Source organism: Vipera berus (assembly GCF_964194415.1).
Source record: "Vipera berus genome assembly, chromosome: W".
Classification (NCBI taxonomy): Eukaryota; Metazoa; Chordata; class Lepidosauria; order Squamata; family Viperidae; genus Vipera; species Vipera berus.
The window spans coordinates 52,259,105-52,278,118 of NC_138210.1; the positions used below are offsets into that span (position 1 = coordinate 52,259,105).

General features: G+C 43.7%; 1 protein-coding gene across 2 annotated transcripts; it reads right to left on the bottom strand.

Moving 5' to 3' along the window:
* Nucleotides 1-5,578: 5,578 nt before the first annotated feature.
* On the bottom strand, nt 5,579-10,040 carry LOC308676491 (flt3-interacting zinc finger protein 1-like). Of its 2 annotated transcripts, none has more exons than XM_081342312.1 (2): nt 9,993-10,040; nt 5,579-7,253 (listed from the first exon to the last, which is right to left on the bottom strand). In XM_081342312.1, exon 2 carries the CDS (start codon nt 7,236-7,238, stop codon nt 5,784-5,786), a length of 1,455 nt encoding a protein of 484 aa, XP_081198438.1. In that variant the 5' UTR covers nt 7,239-7,253; nt 9,993-10,040; the 3' UTR covers nt 5,579-5,783. The 2 variants fall into 2 exon arrangements, with proteins under 2 accessions (XP_081198438.1, XP_081198439.1); XM_081342313.1 differs by lacking the exon at nt 9,993-10,040 and adding an exon at nt 9,445-9,519.
* Between the last annotated feature and the right edge of the window lie 8,974 nt (nt 10,041-19,014).

The following is a 19,014-nucleotide window of genomic DNA, read 5'->3' on the forward strand; positions in this document are numbered from 1 at the left end:
TTTATGACTCAGGTGACTCAGAAATTCTGGGAGTTGAAGTCCATGAGTCATAAAAAAGCCAAAGTTACCTACCCCTGCTCTAGCCCAAGACGGAGCTTTCCTAACCTTACAACAATCCTAACATGTAGGGTCAATGTAGCAAGTCAAAAATCAAGATGGCAGCCACAACTGCACTATCAAAGCCATGCATTTATATCATGTAAAAAAAAAAAAGAACAGGTCTGTAATTGTGTTGTCACAGTCACTATCTTGGTTGAGTTGTCACAGTCCCTATCCTTCAATGGCCTTTTAGTAGACTTTGCATTATTTCTTTACTTTTCTTCATGGTCAATTCCAGTCAGAAAAGAGAAGAAACAGGAATGGAACAACACATTTGTTAGGCGTAGATAGTGCTGGATTCAATTTTTTTATATTGTCGATGTCAAACCAGAGATGGCAAATCCACCCCCTTAAGAGACTGCACCAGCAAGAAAGCATCTTTTATAAATCATAAACACTGCAGCAGATCTGAAAGCTGCTATTTTCCAGTGAAAATGTTCTAAAGAGACATTTCCTCCAAAATTGTTGATGTAATGCTATGAATTAAATGCTTCAGACTTCAGCTACTACCAATTGGGGATGTTTAGTAAATCTTTCCCCAGCCTGGCGGTGTGTTGGAATTAAAATTCCCATCAATGTACTATCAGGCTAGGAATTCCGATACAGGTAGTCCTTGACTTACGAGCACCATTCTGGGACCAGAATTTTTGTTGCTAAGCAAGATGGTTCTTAAGTGAATTGTACCCAATTTTATGACTTTTTTTTGGCCACAGTTAAGCAAATCACAGCAGTGGTTACTCGTGCCATCATTAAGTGAATCCAGCTTCCCCCCATTGATTTTGCTTGTTGGAAGCCAAGGACACTGCAATTGTTGTAAATACACACGTTACTAAGTGCCTGAATTTTGATCACGTGTCCAGGAGGATGCTGGTTGATTTTAAGTGTTGATTTTATGTGCGAGGACCAGTTGTGAGCTATTTTTCAAAGCCATTGTAACTTTGAACAGTTGCTAATTTGCTTTTAATTGAAAAACATTCAATTTATGCCTGTGCATAGCTACACATTACACAAGACTGGACTTACAACCACAGCTGGGCCCAAAATTTCTGTTGCTAAGCAAGATGTTTGCAAAGTGAGTTCTCCCTATTTTACAACCTTTCCTGCCATCATGTTGTTAAGTGAATCACTGCAGCTATTATGTCAGTAACATGGTTACTAAATCAATCCGGCTTCCTCATTGACTCAGATTGTCCAAAGGTCACAAAAGGTGATCACATGATCCTGGGATACTGCAACCAATGGCCAAGCACCTGATTTTTTAATCACGCAACCATGGGGATGCTGCGACGGTTGCAAGTGTGAAAAACAGTCATAAGTCACTTTTTTTCAGTGCTGCGGTACTTCAAACGATCACTGAATGAATGATTGTGTGTTGAGGACTACCTCAAATGAATTTTGTGAATCTTTGGCTTGTTCCCCTCCCTTTTATATACAAAAGCTGGGTAATAAATGAGACAGAAGCATTGCTCCTCTAGACCAGGGATGGCAAACTATAGCAACTCTACAACCAATGGACTTGCAACTCCCAGAATTCCTGAGCCAGCAAAAAAAGGCAGCTGTTGACATATTTGTTGTTGTTAGTTGCGAAGTCGTGTCCGACCCATCATGACCCCCATGGACAACGTTCCTCCAGGCCTTCCTGTCCTCTACCATCTTCTGGAGTCCATTTAACCTCATTCTCTGTCGTCCCCTTCTTCATATTATCATGGAGCCTTATAAGAGACAAGAGTCCAGACTAGCGTTTCTCAACCTTTAAGACACGTGGACTCCCAACTCCCAGAATTCCCCAGTCTGCATTAAATTTTCTTAAGGTTGTCAGGGTTGAGAAACACTGGTCCAGACCTAGAGAGAATTAGTAATCTCTGCCGCTCTGTCAAACTGGATTGTTAGGTGTCTCCACATCATTGCTGATTCCTGGCAACTGCCTGAACTACGGTAGTCCCAACCTTACTCTTGGCAAGAGTTTTGGAAGTGGCTTGCCCTTGCCTCCTTCTCATTCAGGCTGTGAGCGTGTGACTTGGCCCAAGGTTGCCCCGCTTGCTTTGTGAGTCAACACTGCAACCGAATTTGGCTGAAGCCATTTTACCCTTGGTTTTCGGTTGCCACGTAATTGGGAGGAGGGCGTTTTTAACTTAAGTCAAAACAATACACTGTTCTGTGGGAACCAAGGTCGTTGCTGACTGCATTTTGGCGGGCTGGGGTTTCCATTAGAAGCACAATTTATTTTAATTGGATAATGTGATTTATATGACACCTTGCTGGGGTGGGAACTTCCATTTTGCAACACTGTAACCTGAGGGGAGGGGATTTCAATCTTGGGTTCACCTTTGTTCGTGCCAATACTATGTAGCCAAATAAATTGCCTTGGAAGTTCTTTTAACTGGTCTCATCTATCGGAGCCATGACATTGTGCCTGAGGTGGGACTACAATTCACAGTCTCCTGGTTTCAAACTTGGTGCCTTTACCACTACACCGAACTGGTGCTCCAACCTGTTTTTACTGGCAATGTTTCTGAAATATTTCTCTGTTACGGTTTCAGCTCTATTTTCTCACCTGTACGTCGGGACTGGGAGAGGCAGTTTGGTGTAGCGATTAGAAAACAAGTGATTAGGTGTTCTAATCCTGCCTTGGGCACAAAGCCTGCTAGGTGACGTTGGGCCACTTACTCTCTCTGTTTCAAGGGTGTATTCTTAACCATGGCTAGAGTTTAGGGTAATCTAAGCAGATCATTCAAACACAAGGTGAGTTCATTGCTGTGTATAAACATGCTGTCACTTGAGCCTTATGCCCAGAATGACATCAAGAGAAAAAAAAAGAGTTACATAAAAACTGCAAATGTTAATCCATAGGTATACGATGCAGGTTTAATATAATGGTAAATTAGCAGAAATACAATACTGCCTGCCATGTGGGAAAATATTTCAACCAGCTAACCTAGGTGCTGGCTTCTTTCACTGCCCAGGTACTACTGATGGATATTTTTTTCCTCTCTCGTGTGCGCGCACATGTGGTTAATTATCTTGAAACCAAGGTTGAAGTAGCTAAGGGTTCAAGCAGAGGACAGGTAAAGTAGGTCCCTTGGCCAGACAAACTGGACAGGCTATGTTTCCAAAACATAAGCAAATACCCACATGTGCAATTATTCTTTCAATAAAGTAATACAGAAATGCCCAGGTGCAAGGCTTACATTCCACAGAAGATAAGGAACTGGATTTTGGTCAGGTACATAAGTTTATTAGATGTTCAAGGACCTAACAAGGACTTAAAAAAGAGGAAAACCCCCCCCAGAAGACTCAGTTGTTGGTCAGCAAACAACTCCATATTGGGATGGGTAAGGGCTACTCCATCAGAATCTAGAATTCGTAGGGAATGAGTTTGCACAGCCAGGAAGTCCTAAAAATGGCAGCAGACAGGCAAGAGTATAGAGCAGGGGTAGGCAACCTCGGCTCTTTTATTGACTCACGGACTTCAAAGAATTCCTGCCTCAGCATGGCTCAGCTTGGAAACCTCTCCCTTTCCCCTCAGCATGGCTGGCTCAGGAATTCTGGGAGTTGAAGTCCATGAGCAGAGGTTGCCTACCCCTGGTATAGACCAAAGCCAACCCAGTGTTAGGTTTTCATGTAGGGTACAGGAACATACAACTCTTCACTGTGTTCTAATTTCTTGTTTAGAGCAGAGGTGTCCAACCTTGGCCACCTTAAGACGTCTGGACTTCAACTCCCAGAATTCCCAACCAGCCATGCTAGCTGGGGAATTCTTGGAACTGAAGTCCAAACATCTTAAAAGTTACCCAGGCTATACATCCCTGGTTTAGATAATATGCCTTGCTTTTTAGTTTGTTCTCTGTTGCCTATGTAAGTAAATGTGAGCTATCCTTGCTCCCAGGAGATCTTAATCTTTATGAGATGCTACTAGGCACCTAAAATGTTTAGCAGTTTTAAATATCATTTGGAAATTATACATAAGCCTAGGCCAACTCAAAATTTCACCCTTCCTATAGCCAACCATGAAGGAGAAATATACCAGCTCCTCAATATTACCATTAAAATGACAAATACTCTTTAAATTATTTTGTTAAACATTGTCTTCCATTAAATACTAAGTTTCTCTGCCTTGAAACTTCACACCAAAGCAAAGGCATCTGTTTGGCCTTTACACAGTTTTCAGAAAGGAATAGCAGAGGTGACCCAAATGAACATTCTTCTGGCTGATAAATTGGAGAAAACATGTCATATTGCAAGATTAAAAATACGAAACAGAATTCACCCTCCTCAAACAGCCCCAAATTCCCTCATAAAACTATTGTTGGGAAGAAAATTTGGACAGTGTGTGCTAGAAATGCTGGTGGGAGCTGTAGGAAAAAGGAGATAAATAAAATAAATATAAAAGGCTAACATTTGGAGGGGAGGGTGGAAGAAACAGGCTGTCAAGTTTTGTGATATTTTTTTTAATCAATGGTGTGAATTATTTTTCAATACTTAATATCCCTTTTGTAGCATATATACCGTGAAGTAAAAGTTCTCAAATCTAGTATTAGTGGGCTTCTCTAAATCAAGTTGAACCTTTTTGGAGATTCCCAATAAATTACAATGTGTACAGTTATGTCATAAACATCTTACCCTCATTTAACCTTGGGGATAACGGTTATTATGAGAGGCATAAGGTTTCTCTACCTTTAGGGACAGGAAGTACATCTAACTGTAGTCCTATCAATTCACGAACAGAAGGGCAAAAGGAAGAAGAAAACTATACAAAGTAAAGAACAATGCAAGTTAGATTTGTGCACATTTATCTTCTTTTTTTTTAATTTGGCCAATTGTGCTGCCTTTTAGTACAAGACCCCAGTACTAAAGTGATTGGGAAATACTCAAGGGTGAAGTAGTACTCTGCCTCTTTAAATATCCAGCAAAGTTTCCTCACTCTCTGGAAAGAGAGACAGAAAAAATGGCTCTGCCCCCCACCCCAAGCTCTCCAGGATTATTGGCCGAAGTAATTTCAGCATTGTTAAGCTCACCCACATAAAAGCGCCTTCAGAGGTTAGACCAGGGGTAGGCAACCTCGGCTCTTTTAAAAGAGCCAAGGTTGCCCACCCCTGGGCCAGACACTTAGCCAAGGGTTTTTTCCTGTCATAACTTCTTTGCATGGCTCTGAGTATTCCTGTTCTGAAATCAAGAACTTTCTGGAACCGATCAGGTCAATAGACAGGGAGATATTCCTCTCTACCCGACATACCGAAACCTTATATATTTGCCAAGCATGTGCAATGTATTCTATTAACAGTAGTGGAACATTGTGTAAATTATATATATATATATATATATATATATATATATATATATATATATATATATATATATATATATATATATATATATATATATATATATATATATATATATATATATATATATATATATATATATGTATATATATATATATATATATATGTATATATATGTATGTGTGTGTATATATATATATATATATATATATAAAATCCTTTCAAGTCCTTGCCCTAAAGTACTGAACCAAGAAGGAGGGTGAGGGCAGGCAGAGTTTGGGAACGTCAGGCAGAAGTCTACCTCCAAAACAGGAACATCTGTGGCTGCCACTGGGGGATGGAGGTAGAAGAAATGGGGTGCTGGGGAAGGAGGGTTATTCTCAGCAGATCAGGATAGCCCTCCTAGTCAATCCCTCGGTGCAGCTTGAGATGGCGGGAGAGGTTGCTCAGGGTGATGAACCCCTTGTGGCAGACAGTGCACTTGAAAGGACGCTCACCGCTGTGCAAGAGACGGTGCCTTTTCAGGTAACATTCATGCCGGAAGAACTTGCCGCATTCAGTGCACTGGTAAGGTTTCTCACCGGTGTGTACCAACACGTGACGGTCCAGATCTCGGGGACTGCGGAAGAATTTCTCACATTCGCTGCACTTGTAGAGTTTCTTGCCGGGCTGAGTCGGGAATGTCCGGAGATCCAGCTGGGGCAACAGGTGGCGTTCTAGCTCGCTGCCCGGGCCTGGTAGTGGTGCTGTGGACACAGCGTGGCTCAGCTGGTGCTCCTCCAGGGCCTGCAAGTTCACGAAAGGCTGGCCACATATGCCACAGGTGAAAGAGGGCTCGCCTCCGTGGGCAGTCAGGTGAGCGGCAAGGGTGTTGCTGTTGGCAAAAAATGTTCCACACTCACACTGGTACAGCGTGTCCGGCGGGCGAGTTTCAGGAGAGTGGCAGGATGGACAGCCTCTGCTGTGACGCTCAGTCTCCTCCTGCCCCTGCTCACCTCCTTTCGGCTGTTCCTCCACGCCATTCAGTTCCGGCACCCTCCCATCCCTCTTCTGAGCTTTCTTGGAGCAAAGTTGGCACGGTAGGGGCCTGTCCTTGGCATGAGTGAGCTTATGGCGTTCCAAGAGGGACGCAGCGTTGAAGTCTCTCTCACAATCCGGACATTTAAAGGGTTTGATGTCAGTATGAGCCAGCCAATGGCGGCGAAGTTCAGAGGCTAACTGGAAGTGACGCCCGCAGGCCCCACAACCGAAAGGGGCGGCCCGGCCTCGGCCGGCAGCACAAAGGTGTCCCAAGGGACTCTGCTCTTTGCCGCAGGCCAGGCAACGCGGGGTAGGCGCTTGAGGGGCTGCAGTGGCAGGAGACGCCCGGTGCTGGCGCTTGAGGTGGCGGCCCAAACTGCTGCGGGAGGAGAAACGGAGCTCACAGATATGACAGCAGTACGGCTTCTCTCCAGTGTGGACCACCTGGTGGTGAAGAAGTCCCGTAGAGTCCCGGAAGCCTTTGGGGCACATGGTGCAGCGGTAGGGACGCTCCCCGGTGTGGCTCCGGATGTGGTTCACCAAGTTGAAAGAATGCTTGAAGCTCTTGACACAGTGAGGGCACTGGAAAGGCTTCAGTTCGGTGTGTCGGGCAAAATGGCGGCGCAGGTCCGAACGGTAGCGGAAGCTCTTGTCACATTCAGAGCAATGGAAGGGGGCTCGGGGGCCTGCTCCATTAACTGTCAAGAATGAGGGGTCGTCCTCAGTATCCGAGTAGAGAACGGCGCATTCTTCCTCAGTTCCAGGGGCTGTCCGAACGCCTCCTGGAGCCTCCTGGGAATGTTGGCCCTCTGGCCATGCTTCACCATGGCTCTCCATCTACCCAACGTACTTCTAGAGAGCAGTAAGAAGAGAATTAGAGCTGAAGGGGTTCTCAAGCTGTTGAGTTCAAATCCCCAATAAAGACAGCCCCCTCTTCCCAGTGTACAGGTGGCCCCTGACCTATTATCAAGATTGGGAACAGAATTTCCGTCGTAAGTCATTCCTGTCATAAGTCGACACATCTGTGGGACTGAAGCTTATTTTTTTTGTGCTGATTTTGTAGTGGTTGTTAAGTAAATCCATTCTCACAAATGGGATTTTTTTTTGCCAGAAACTGTTGCAAATCAGTCACATGACTTCAGGATACTGCAGCCAATTTTAAATGTGAACAAGTTGCCAAGCACTGGAAATGTTGCCATGTGACCTGGGGGGGGGGAGGGAAAGGATTTTATGATGGCCAGTGGTGCTTTACAGGCTGTAAGGCATCCGTTCTAAAATTGTCATAATTTCAAACAATCGTTAAAACAACTGGCCTTACGTTGAGGTCTACCTGTAAACCCATCCCCCGAACCATTAAACAACGTCTAAAAAGTATCTGTATAAAAAACAATTGCAAGTAATTCATTGAAAAACCCAGGAAAAATACTGTAGAAAGCTCTGCATATGGAATTGTTGGGTTAATCCGAGAGTGCCTTCTTGTGCTGCAATGTGTACTAATTCAGGATGGTTTAATTCAGGTAAGGCAGAGGTTAATGCTTTTATTTCCAAACAATGGAAACAAGTCAACGGGGTTTTTTGGGGGGGAAACATCTGAATTCTTGTCAATGCCATTAGATTTCCTGCACTAGCAGATAGTATTAAACATAGACGTGGGAAATCTCCAGGGTTTATTTGTTCCTGGCTATGGTAGATGAGTTGCTTCAGAAAACTCTTGGTATAATGGGGCATTGGTAGAAAACTAAATTTTTCTACAGAAGCAGGACCACAGAGGGATGTGATATAGGAGAAAAACTTATTAGGTTTCAATTCCTCACTTTCTTGAATGGAATTAAGGGTTCCAAGTTTTTTGGGCACCCACAACATTGTGCAGATTTGTTCTTACAAGACTGAAGCAGGAAGCAAATCCTTGCCCTGAAAGTGCCCAGAGGTTCAACAAACTTTTTCTTATCCTACACCAAGCAGCTCTTTTTCTTTGAAAAGCTGAAGCCTGAAGTCCTATTTCCTATTCAGGATGTTCACCTTTACACCAACCACAATCTTCTAACAGATGCACAAGAAGAAAGAGAATAATGAATGAAGTGCAATCTTTGCTGTCTTCCAGTAATGTAAATTGAAGGAGGGGAAAAATAACTGAAAGGGGACAAAATTTTTAAATAGCATCAAAATACACATGGAATATTAATTTTGCCCAAACATACCGCCGGGACCTGAAGACTTGGCTCTTTGAGCTCTCTGACCCAGGCTGAGAATTTTAACTGGGGTTTTATTTTCAGGGATAATTTAATCTTTTAATTCTCTTTTAACTTTGTATTTTATATTGATATGATTTTAAAATGGCCTGTAAACCGCCCTGAGTCTTTCGGGAAAGGGCGGTATATAAATCTAATAAAATCTAAAATCTAAATCTAAATACTGCTCTTCCTTGAGCGGCCTGTTGAGGTGGCAATCTGCTTTCTTTTCCAAGCTGAAGCAATATAAAAAAATATTTGGAAAAGAACAAAGTCAGACCATGTATGCCTTTTTTTGAGAATTCAAAGCCTCAGTCTCCCTTTGGAACTTCTACACTTCACCTTTGCTGCTGATGCTTATGCCAATGGCTCTCAACCTTGGTAAGATTTGTGGACTTCAACTCCCAGAAATTCTTGCCTGTGTGGACTTCAACTCCCCTAAATCCCATGTCTGGGATTTGAAGCCCACACATTTTCAAGCTGCCAAGGTTGAGAAACTCTGGCCAATGCTTTTTTTGTCCTTAACCCAGGGGGGAAAAAAACCCTGAGCCAGTTTAAACCAATGATGGCCTAGAAACCAGGAGAAGCATGAAAACCTGGCTGGGTTACTTTGGTCCAGTCCCCTCCCTCTGCTCTCTCAGCCCAACCCACCTCACAAGGTTGTTGTTATGAGAGAAAAGAGGAGGAGGAAGACCGTTTAGGTACATTCCTCACCTTGAGTTGTATGGGCAAGATAAAAATCATTTTTGATTCGGGCTTGCAAACCAACTTCCAGGATCGTGACCACCCCACACCTCTATCCGAAGAAAATTCACCTTTTCTTCTTGACTGCAAACAAAAGACCCTCCGAATCCTTCGTCTAAGGCTGAAAATGCCGAAAAGAGTTTTTGGACCATCCCTGTCCCCATAAAAGCCCTCCAGATCTCCTGGGCTGCCGTTCGCCTAACCTCCAGCTAACCTGGCCAGCTCTAGAGTTCCCAGCCGGTTGAAGTCCAACTTTTGTCTAGACTCGGACAGAATTGGGGGGGGGAGGGAGGAGGAGGAGGAGATATTGATGGATCATAACCCAGTTTCTATAGACCACGATCTCCTTGCTGTTCCCTACGGTGCTCTGGGAATAGAAGTAGCTTGCAGGGATCGTAGCCTCTCGCACAGGCACTTTTGGGGAACCCGGAATCCGGGCTCCAGGCGTTATGACTCTGTAAACTCTCTTCCTAACTCCCCCCACGGCAACCCAGGCGCCCTGCCTTCCCTTTGCTGCTCGCCTCCTGCCCGGTGGGCTAACTACAGGCGCGGGGTCTGTCCGCTCAGTCCGCCGCACCCCCCTCCCCCCTCCCCTGTTCCCAACGTCTACAGTACTCACAACTTATCGGCGCCGACATTTTAGTGAAGGGCAGATCCTTCGACGGACGGCGACAGGGAGGCTAACGTCTGCCCTCTTCTCCCCCCCCCCGAGAAACTACTCAAGGGGTCGCCGCGAGGAAGCGTTGACCTCTGGCGACAGTCGCTCCCCCCACCCTCCAATCCAACCCCGATGGAAGTTAACAGGATGCTCCACCCCCGCTCCTCCCCCATCTTTTCTGTGGGCAAGAAGAAGAGGGAGGCGCAGAAGCGGCGTGTTCCTTGTGGGCAGGTGGATGGCGGGTTCGCTGCGGCGCCATTTTTGATTCGGGCTGCTTCTTCAGGGCCTGGTTACTAATGCGACGGCGGAGGAAAGGTGGGCCTAGCTTGGTGGGGGGGGGGCAATAAAGAGCTGCAGTGTCCGTAACTCACGAGAAAACGGTTGTGATTCGGATGGCAAGGAACGGAAAAGAATGTTGGGGGTTCCATGTTTAGTACTGGCATTCAAAAAGGCGGAAAAGCCACCACGCTTTCTTTGGGCAACAAGCAACACGGAAAGGCATCCTCTTTGTCGTTGTTGGGACAGGCTCCTCCCCTATAGTAATAAGAATGCTTGAGCTGCCATGTTTGATGTGGGCAAAGAAGGTTACAGGACCGAGTGTGGGTTTTAAGGAGGCGCCAATTTTTCATAACCCTAATTTTTACTGATGTAGAGGTGGGAGAAGAGATGCTTCCCTTACTGTGTATGTTAATTAGAAAAATATATTTTCTGCAAGCAAGAAAAGTAGAGATCTTCTGTATTCCAATGAGAGAATGGAATATAGAGGCCTATAGAAGTATTAGGTGATGGGCCTTTTTTAAAAAAAATGTTTATCCTCAGCTTATGTTATGCTGTCTGAAATTGCACTCTGTGACACAGGTGCAAAGGACAAAGGAGCCATGTTATGTGAAAATTAAATGGGAGCCTGAAACGGTGTGGGTGGAAAAACATATATAATCAGGTAGGAGTGATTTTTAATTGATTGCTTTACTGGTATAAAAGTAAAGTTCTTATTTATTTTCAATGACTGCTAAATCAACCTTTGAGACAGATCACTGGCAGAATTCTTGAAATTAGAAGAGAGTGGTGAAAATTTATGATCATTAAGATACACCTGGCAGGGCATTTCAGCCTGTTACAGTGACCATGTGTGCCCTTTATTTCAGAAAGTTGAAATATGCATTTTTGTAAGTTTTTTTTTCTTGGCTTTGCTCTTGAATTTGCCTTTGTAAAGTTATAAACAATTACCATTTAAATCCTTACGAATCTCTTTCATATTTGTCCCTTTACACATTTGTCCTTTTTTCAAGAAAATATGTACCGTATATACTTGAGTATAAGCCGACTCGAGTATAAGCCGAGACCCCCAATTTCACCCCCAAAAACTGGAAAAAGTTATTGACTCGAGTATAAGCCGATCCGCCGTTCTGCTGTTGCAGAATTAAGACTCAGACCTCGGAATCAAAAGAAGTTTGTTTTATTTTGCGCGCAAAAGGTTCAGATTAGAAAGCAAAGGCAATGTCTGAACAACTTTCCAGGAAACAAGCAGGTACATTTATAGTCTTCAAAAGTCACAGAACACGGAAATGTAAATTATTAATTCTGATTGGTTACATGGATTCTAAGCCCCCTTCTAGCTCATCCCTAGCCCCCCTTTGCAGTGCAAAATTCTAACTAAATATCGTGCAACCTTGTTTCTAACAATGGTCACAGGCACCTTGCTAGCATCTAAGTTTCCTGTGCTATGTCTGTGGTTGGGTACAAGCGAGACATATGTGGTTAGCTGTAACTGAATTCTGTGACAGCTATAACAAAGGTGCCCCAGGGGTGAATGTGTGGTTTGACATTTTTCATTTCCTTGTTCTTCTTCTTCTAACTAATACACACATTATTCTCTATGCCTTACTGTTGTGTCCTACCTCACATTTATGACATACAGCATCCATATGTATTATTTATATTTTTCCTTATGGCCTGCCTCATTCCCCCCTGTTGAGACTCAATTTCCATTTGGACAAGGAGTCTCACCTTCCATGATATTCCTTTATTTCGGCAAGCAATTCCAGTTTCCCCAGCAAGCAAAGATCAAAACCATTGTATATTAGGATAGGTGAACAGTATAACAGACCAACACTTTGAACTGACACTTATCAAGATAGAGATAGATAGCGACAAGCAAAGAGAGAAAGAAGTATTCCATGAGTTAGACTTCATCCTCCTCAGGCACTCTCTCTAAGCCCCACGGTCCAAACCGCACATATATTCCACCATCCAGATCCCTTCTTTCCCTTGGAATCCCAGGTGTGTATCCATTTTCCAAAGATCCCTCGAGCATAATCAATTCCTTTTCGATCCTTATCTCTTTCATTGATCTCACAGCCAATTGCCTCATTAAGGGAATTACACACGGGATGAAGGCTAACCCCGCTACTCCACGGAGCAATAGGAACAGCACTTGCTTGACCCATGCGGTTCCTGGTAACCATGAGAACCATTGGTCAGTTCCCTGGAGTCTCTGGCTAATCCTGGACGCTCTGTCTTGCAGATCCTTTGCCACTTCTCTGACCATTCCTGATTTATTCATGTAAAAGCAGCATTCTTCTCCTAAAAAGAGACACAAGCCACCTTTTTCAGCTGTCAGGAGGTCTAGGGCCCGCCTGTTCTGCAAGACTACTGCTGCCAAGGAATCTATTTGGTCTTGTACTTCGACCAAGGTCCCAGCAATCTGAGTTAGCCTTGTTGAAATTCCTCAGAAAGCTGTTTAAACTGGGTTGTAGAATGGGCTAAGCCTCCCACACCTGTTCCAACTGCAGTGCCTATTCCTCAGATAGGTAACAAGGGTATCACTAGAGGTACTCTTTTTTTGCACATGTCCTATGAGAGGAACAGGGAGGGCTTGTTCCCCGTTAACAACACCCATCTTTGGGAAGAGGTGTACCAGAGTACAAGTTCCAGTCTAAGTAGTAGGCAAACATACATACACATTTTCTCCACACAAGAAAAAGACTCCATCCTCTTCCAAACACACTGCCATACTCATGGAAAAGGCATGAAATCTATGATTATACTCATTGCTCCAAACCTGGTTTTAGTCTAGGAATAACACGCTTAGGTTTAGGAGCTGGGGTTGGCCTGGGGTGCACTCCCCACTGGGAAATAAGACCAGGAGTGGGTTTGCTCCGGTCCCTCTTTGCCGAGTATCTCCAGTGGCCCCAAAGCCTGGGCTTTACTTGTCCCTTCAGGTTCTTCAACAGCCCGAGCCTTCCTCTAGGGTGAAAGGAACTGTCTGACCATTTTCACAACATTTGGGACTACCATCCATGGCTTTCTTACCCAATAGGCCACTTGTAAATAGTATCCATAGCCATAGGAGATTCATGGTTGACAACCTAAAATAGGTCAATGTCATTTTCTATTATTTCTATTCCACACTCACAGTCACAACAAGGGGAATAATTACAATTACAAGGTTACCACGCCCGGAGGATGGAGGGGATTAGGTGGAATTTGGGAAAGGACAGTATCAGTATTGAATGAATCACAAAGCCTAGTCTTATTTGCTAAATTTAGTATCCACAATCCCAACACTCCCAACAGACTCCAAAGAACCCACTCCCAGGGTGTTTCAAACATAAGTGTCCACAGAAGATACACACTTTCCTTGGTCACACTTAGTGATTTTAGGTGCAACACTTGTTACTTTGGGTGTGGGGTGATTCCAGAAGAAAAGGTTTCCAATGCAGCAGGTTACAATCAAAATAATTAAGATCACTAATGCCAGACACATTACACCTATGACTATATATTGTCGGGCTACCATTTCTCGAGATAGGTCCAACCTACACCACACAAACCATCCCTAACACATTAACAATTGTTTTTCTCCTTGTTTTCAGCCGTACGTAGAGGGTCAGCTTCCGGAGTGACACCAGTAGGGCCTCTTCTGCCCCGTATGTTGCCTGCCCATTGCCGGTAGGGCAGTTATAGGGGGCGCTTCTTCAAGTGTAGCACTAGAGGACGGGTCTCATCCTGCTCTGCCTCCCAACAGTCATCAGCTGCGGGCTTAACTCAAGTCCAGTGAATCCAAGACTTGGATTCTAACACTTTTACTTCTAGGGGAGAACACATGACCACAATATACGGGCCTTTCCATCTAGGTTTCAAGTTTTCCCCTTTCCAGTGTTTTACCCATACTTTGTCTCCCACTTGGATATTATGACTGGGAGTACTCAGAAATGGTGGGCTTAGGGACACACAATAGTGTTGGATTTCTTGTATTTGCTTATTTAACTCTCCCACCATTTGACTCACCCATGAAGTCCCTATTTGAATTAAGTTCCCTACATGATTTTTCAAATTAGTACTCATGAGGGGGAGGTCTTCCAAACATCATTTCATAAGGAGATAGCCTAATTCCCTTTTGAAGGGTGCATCTCACAGACCAAAGTGCTAGTGGCAATGCATTCGCCCATTTAAGGCGAGTTTCAAGGCACACCTTAGTCACCTTTTCCTCTATTCTGCCTTGAGTAAGATTCTAGCCACTTCTCATGCATGCTTTGTCTTGGTAAGGAAACATTCAGGCCACCCAGTATAATTACACACCATAACTAGCATTGCTTTATATAGTCCACATTTTGGCATTTCTGTAAAATCAACAACTAAAGAATCCATGGGGTGATATCCCTTAGGCTGGCTTCCTGGCGGAAGAGTAGGTCCTTGTTTTGGATTAACCTGGGCACAGGTATTACATCTCTTGGTTGCATGGGCACACAGCAAGTGAAGGCGATTAATGTACACAATACGATGGAGGGCTTCAGTTAGTGCACTCTTCCCCATGTAAGTAGTTACCTGAGCTTCTTTTACTACTGGCCAGGTTAAATTCTCAGGGACAAAAATCCTTCCATCTGGGAGCATGTACCACTCTCCCTGTTTGTGTCCTTGCAAGTCTACACTTGCCTGTAATTCCTCAGCTTTGGAATATTTAGGGCTCAGTCCTCTTGGCATTTCTAATGCTACACAAGCTGTCATGTCAGGGTAGGGTTGGCTATCTCGAGTTGCTGATAACCTTGCTTCATCAGCTGCTGTATTTTCTCGGGCTACATCATCTTGTCCCTTTTGATGTCCTTTACAGTGCACGACACTACTCTTTTAGGTCCCCGCACAGCTTTGATGAGTCTTTCAATCAAAAGAGGATGTTTAATTTCTCTTCCTGCTCCTGTCAAGAGTCCTCTCTCTCTATAGAGTGCAGCATGTACATGTAATGTGAGGAATGCATATTCAGAATCTGTCCAAAGTCAACAATTTATTAGCTTCCTCTATCAGGAGAGCTGTGGCTGCCAGAAATTTTAGACATTGTGGCCACCCTTTTGAAACTGCATCAAGTTGTGTTGACAAATAAGCTATGGGCTGTTGCCAACTTCCCTTTTCTTGAGTCAGGACTCCAATAGCCACATTACTCTTTGAGTCCACATACAAATTAAAAGGTTTCTCCAGATTGGGAAGTCCTGTGACAGGAGCTTGAGATAAAGCTGATTTTAAAGTCTCAAAACAAAAGGCTCCTTTTCTCCCCCCTTTGTGGACTCATAGAGTGGTTTGGCTAGCAGGGCAAAATTCAGTATGAAATGGGGCGAGGGTAGCTACTCTGCCAGAGATGAATAGGCACTGCCAGAGGCTTCACTTGGATGACTAGTGGTGCATGCTGGGCTGCATAACCTGGAGGATTATCTTCTGCCCATACTTGGGGCACTCCAAATTCCTGCCACGTATCGGGGACTTGAACCTCTTGGGCCACCATTATTCGCCACATCTCATCTGGAGGGTACTTCATTACAAGTGCCATTCTGTCTTCTTCAAATGACAATGTCTCTCCCATTTTTCATAGCAAGGTCTCACCCCAGCAAAGGAATGGGACACTCAGGCATATATAAGAATTGATGTTCAATGTCCCTTCCATTTAGGGAACGTCTCAGGGGCTTCAAAAAAGAATGACGATTAACGGAGCCATCAACTCCTTGCACATTTATGACGTCAGTAGAAAAGGGAGCCAATAATTTAAAAGAGTCTTGGTGGAGCAGTGGGCTAATGCCTCCTTAAGTAACACCAGCTGCCTGCAATTAGTGCAGGTTCGCATCCCACCAGGCTCAAGGTTGACTCAGCCTTCCATCCTTCCGAGGTAGGTAAAATGAGGACCCAGATTCTTGGGGGCAATTAAGCTGACTTTGTAATAAAGCCGCTTGGGGTGTGTGTGAAAGCCCTAATAAGCAGGCATATACATAGAATGAAGGCTACTGCTAAGCTTGTAAGCCGCCCTGAGTCTTCGGAGAAGGGCGGGATATAAATGGAATTTTAAAAAAAAATTAGTAACTACAGATCTAGATGCCCCTGTATCTACTAGAAAGGTCACATTATTGTCCCCTATCTTCATTCGGACCAAGGGTTCAGGGGGGGGGGGCTTGACTTAACTCTGGTCCCCTTCAGTTTTCAGTCCATTGTTCAGCTGCTGCCAACCCTATGGCCTCAACTTTTTCTTGAAATTGGCCTCAGCCTCTATTTTCTCTTTTTTTCTTTTCTTTTCTTTTCCCCCCACTTCTGGGTAAAGAACCCCTTCCTGTAGCCGTTCCTTTGTCTGTATTCACAAACAAATTGCTTAGTAAAGAGCAACAAAGGAATCCTCACCAAACTCTGGTTGAGTTTGTTTGCACATAAATCTTCACTCAAAACAATATACAGTAACTCATTTATAATCCCAAACTTTTTCTCAACTTCTTCGTTTTAAACAAGGGTTGAATTACAATTCCTTCAATTCTCTTAGGTATTGTTTTCTATCAGTGTGTCCCACACACAGGCATAAAAACATTAAAAAAATAAAAATAAAATGACAACAAAACGCAACTCCAGCAAAATAAATAAAATAAGATTAATAAGATATTCTGAGTTACTGAAATAGTTTTGTATCAAACTCTAATATCAACTCTTCGCTCTTAATATAAATTTAGTCAAATTCCAATTTAATCAGATTCCATTCAGATGGAAACAAATTTCCATTAAGTAGGTTAAAACATTAAATTTCACATCCATCCCAGCTTCCTCAAACCAGAATTCTAAACCGAAAAAAATTAGTTAAAAAGATTAGACCCCCCTTTTCCTTTCTGTCTCTCTTGCTCTTAAAGCAACACAACCAGCAAAGGTGAGAGGACAGAAAAAGAAGAATTACAGAAAAATCTCACCACTAACAAAATAGTTTTCTCTTCACATGCATTTCCATGAATTCTCTCACACATCTTCCATGAGACTTTTCATACAAACGCTTATATTGCTTTTTCATTTCACTTTTTAATAAACAAACAAAAGAAATTCTGCAGTTTACTGCTTCTTTCACAGTCTGTGGTGGGGGAGAAACTCTCACACACACACAGAGGATTATCATATCCACACATTCATTTCCATTCAAACTGCTTGCATAAACAATTTCACATACAGATATTTCATTTCATACTTTCTTCTGACAAATCAATAACTAATATAATTACAAGGAGCTGTTCAGAAGCCAATGAGCTCCCTTGTTTGTTGGTTGTTTTTTTTTAATAAGGCCTTTTTATTAATTATTATTAGACACAACACAGACACTTAATTATTATTATTAGACACAACACAGACACACAAACACTACCTCCACACTCCTCTAACAAAAATGGACTATATACTGCCTGGGATCCATCAGGCACATAAATTTCTTTTATTAACCTATATGTTTAGTGCTTGACATAGCCAATTTTTAAAACTTCCATATTTTGAGCAAAATGCACTAGTGCTTTTAATAGGATTTCTTGGTGAGTTCCTTGGGCTCCTATCCCTTGAACTTTATTAGTGTCATTACCAACATCTGCGGGTTGAACTGGACTCACCACTGGCTGCTGGACTAGAACCACTGGTGGTGGGACTTGAGGCACAGGGTGATACACAGGGACATGGGGGAGGGGCGCATCTTCTTCATAGGGATCAGTTTTTGAAACAGGTATGGTTTCAATCTGACCCTTTTTTTCCCTTGACATCTAGGATTTCTATTCATTCGTGCCACACAGACCCGCAGGAATTCTACTCAGCATTTGCAGAGCCATTCAGGATTCTCCTTTACTACTATTTGCCACTATTGATATTGATCTGGGTGACCATAATCTCCACTAAAACCTTTCTTGAAATTCTTCAGCATACATTGAAGAGGTGTCCGAGAGACACTTCCTCTACCACCCATTTTCTAAGACACTGCCACTGACCTGTGGTGCCGGACGTTCCAACGGTCACCAACAGGAACTGCAATGGCTTAACCACCCACACAACACTATCTCTAGGGTCACATTAGGACGCGCTGATCCTGGACCCAGGGGGGTGATCAGGCCCCCTCTTCCACTCTTAGTGGGTCTATAGTCCCTACGTTTTACAACGAATGGGACTATTTCATCCACTTTTTTTTTTTAAACCAGTGGGACTACACTTTTTTTCAATATACTTGCCTGCAGGCGTCTTCTCCCTCAGACGTCAAGTTCTGGTTGTGGATGACTTATTTTGATTCCGTGCGGGTTCTTGGATCGGTCGGGTGTCCACCAGGCGCCCCCACAGAGTCCTCCGCCTCCTTTCGGAGAAATCGTCCGTGCCGGCTAAAGGAAGACAGGACGACCCCGGCTGGGCCCCAGGTGGTCCGTGCCGTCCTCAGCGAAATATCGCTCCAAGTCCCATCTCTGGGTGCCAGAAAATGTTGCAGAATTAAGACTCAGACCTCGGAATCAAAAGAAGTTTGTTTTATTTTGCGCGCAAAAGGTTCAGATTAGAAAGCAAAGGCAATGTCTGAACAACTTTCCAGGAAACAAGCAGGTACATTTATAGTCTTCAAAAGTCACAGAACACGGAAATGTAAATTATTAATTCTGATTGGTTACATGGATTCTAAGCCCCCTTCTAGCTCATCCCTAGCCCCCCTTTGCAGTGCAAAATCCTAACTAAATATCGT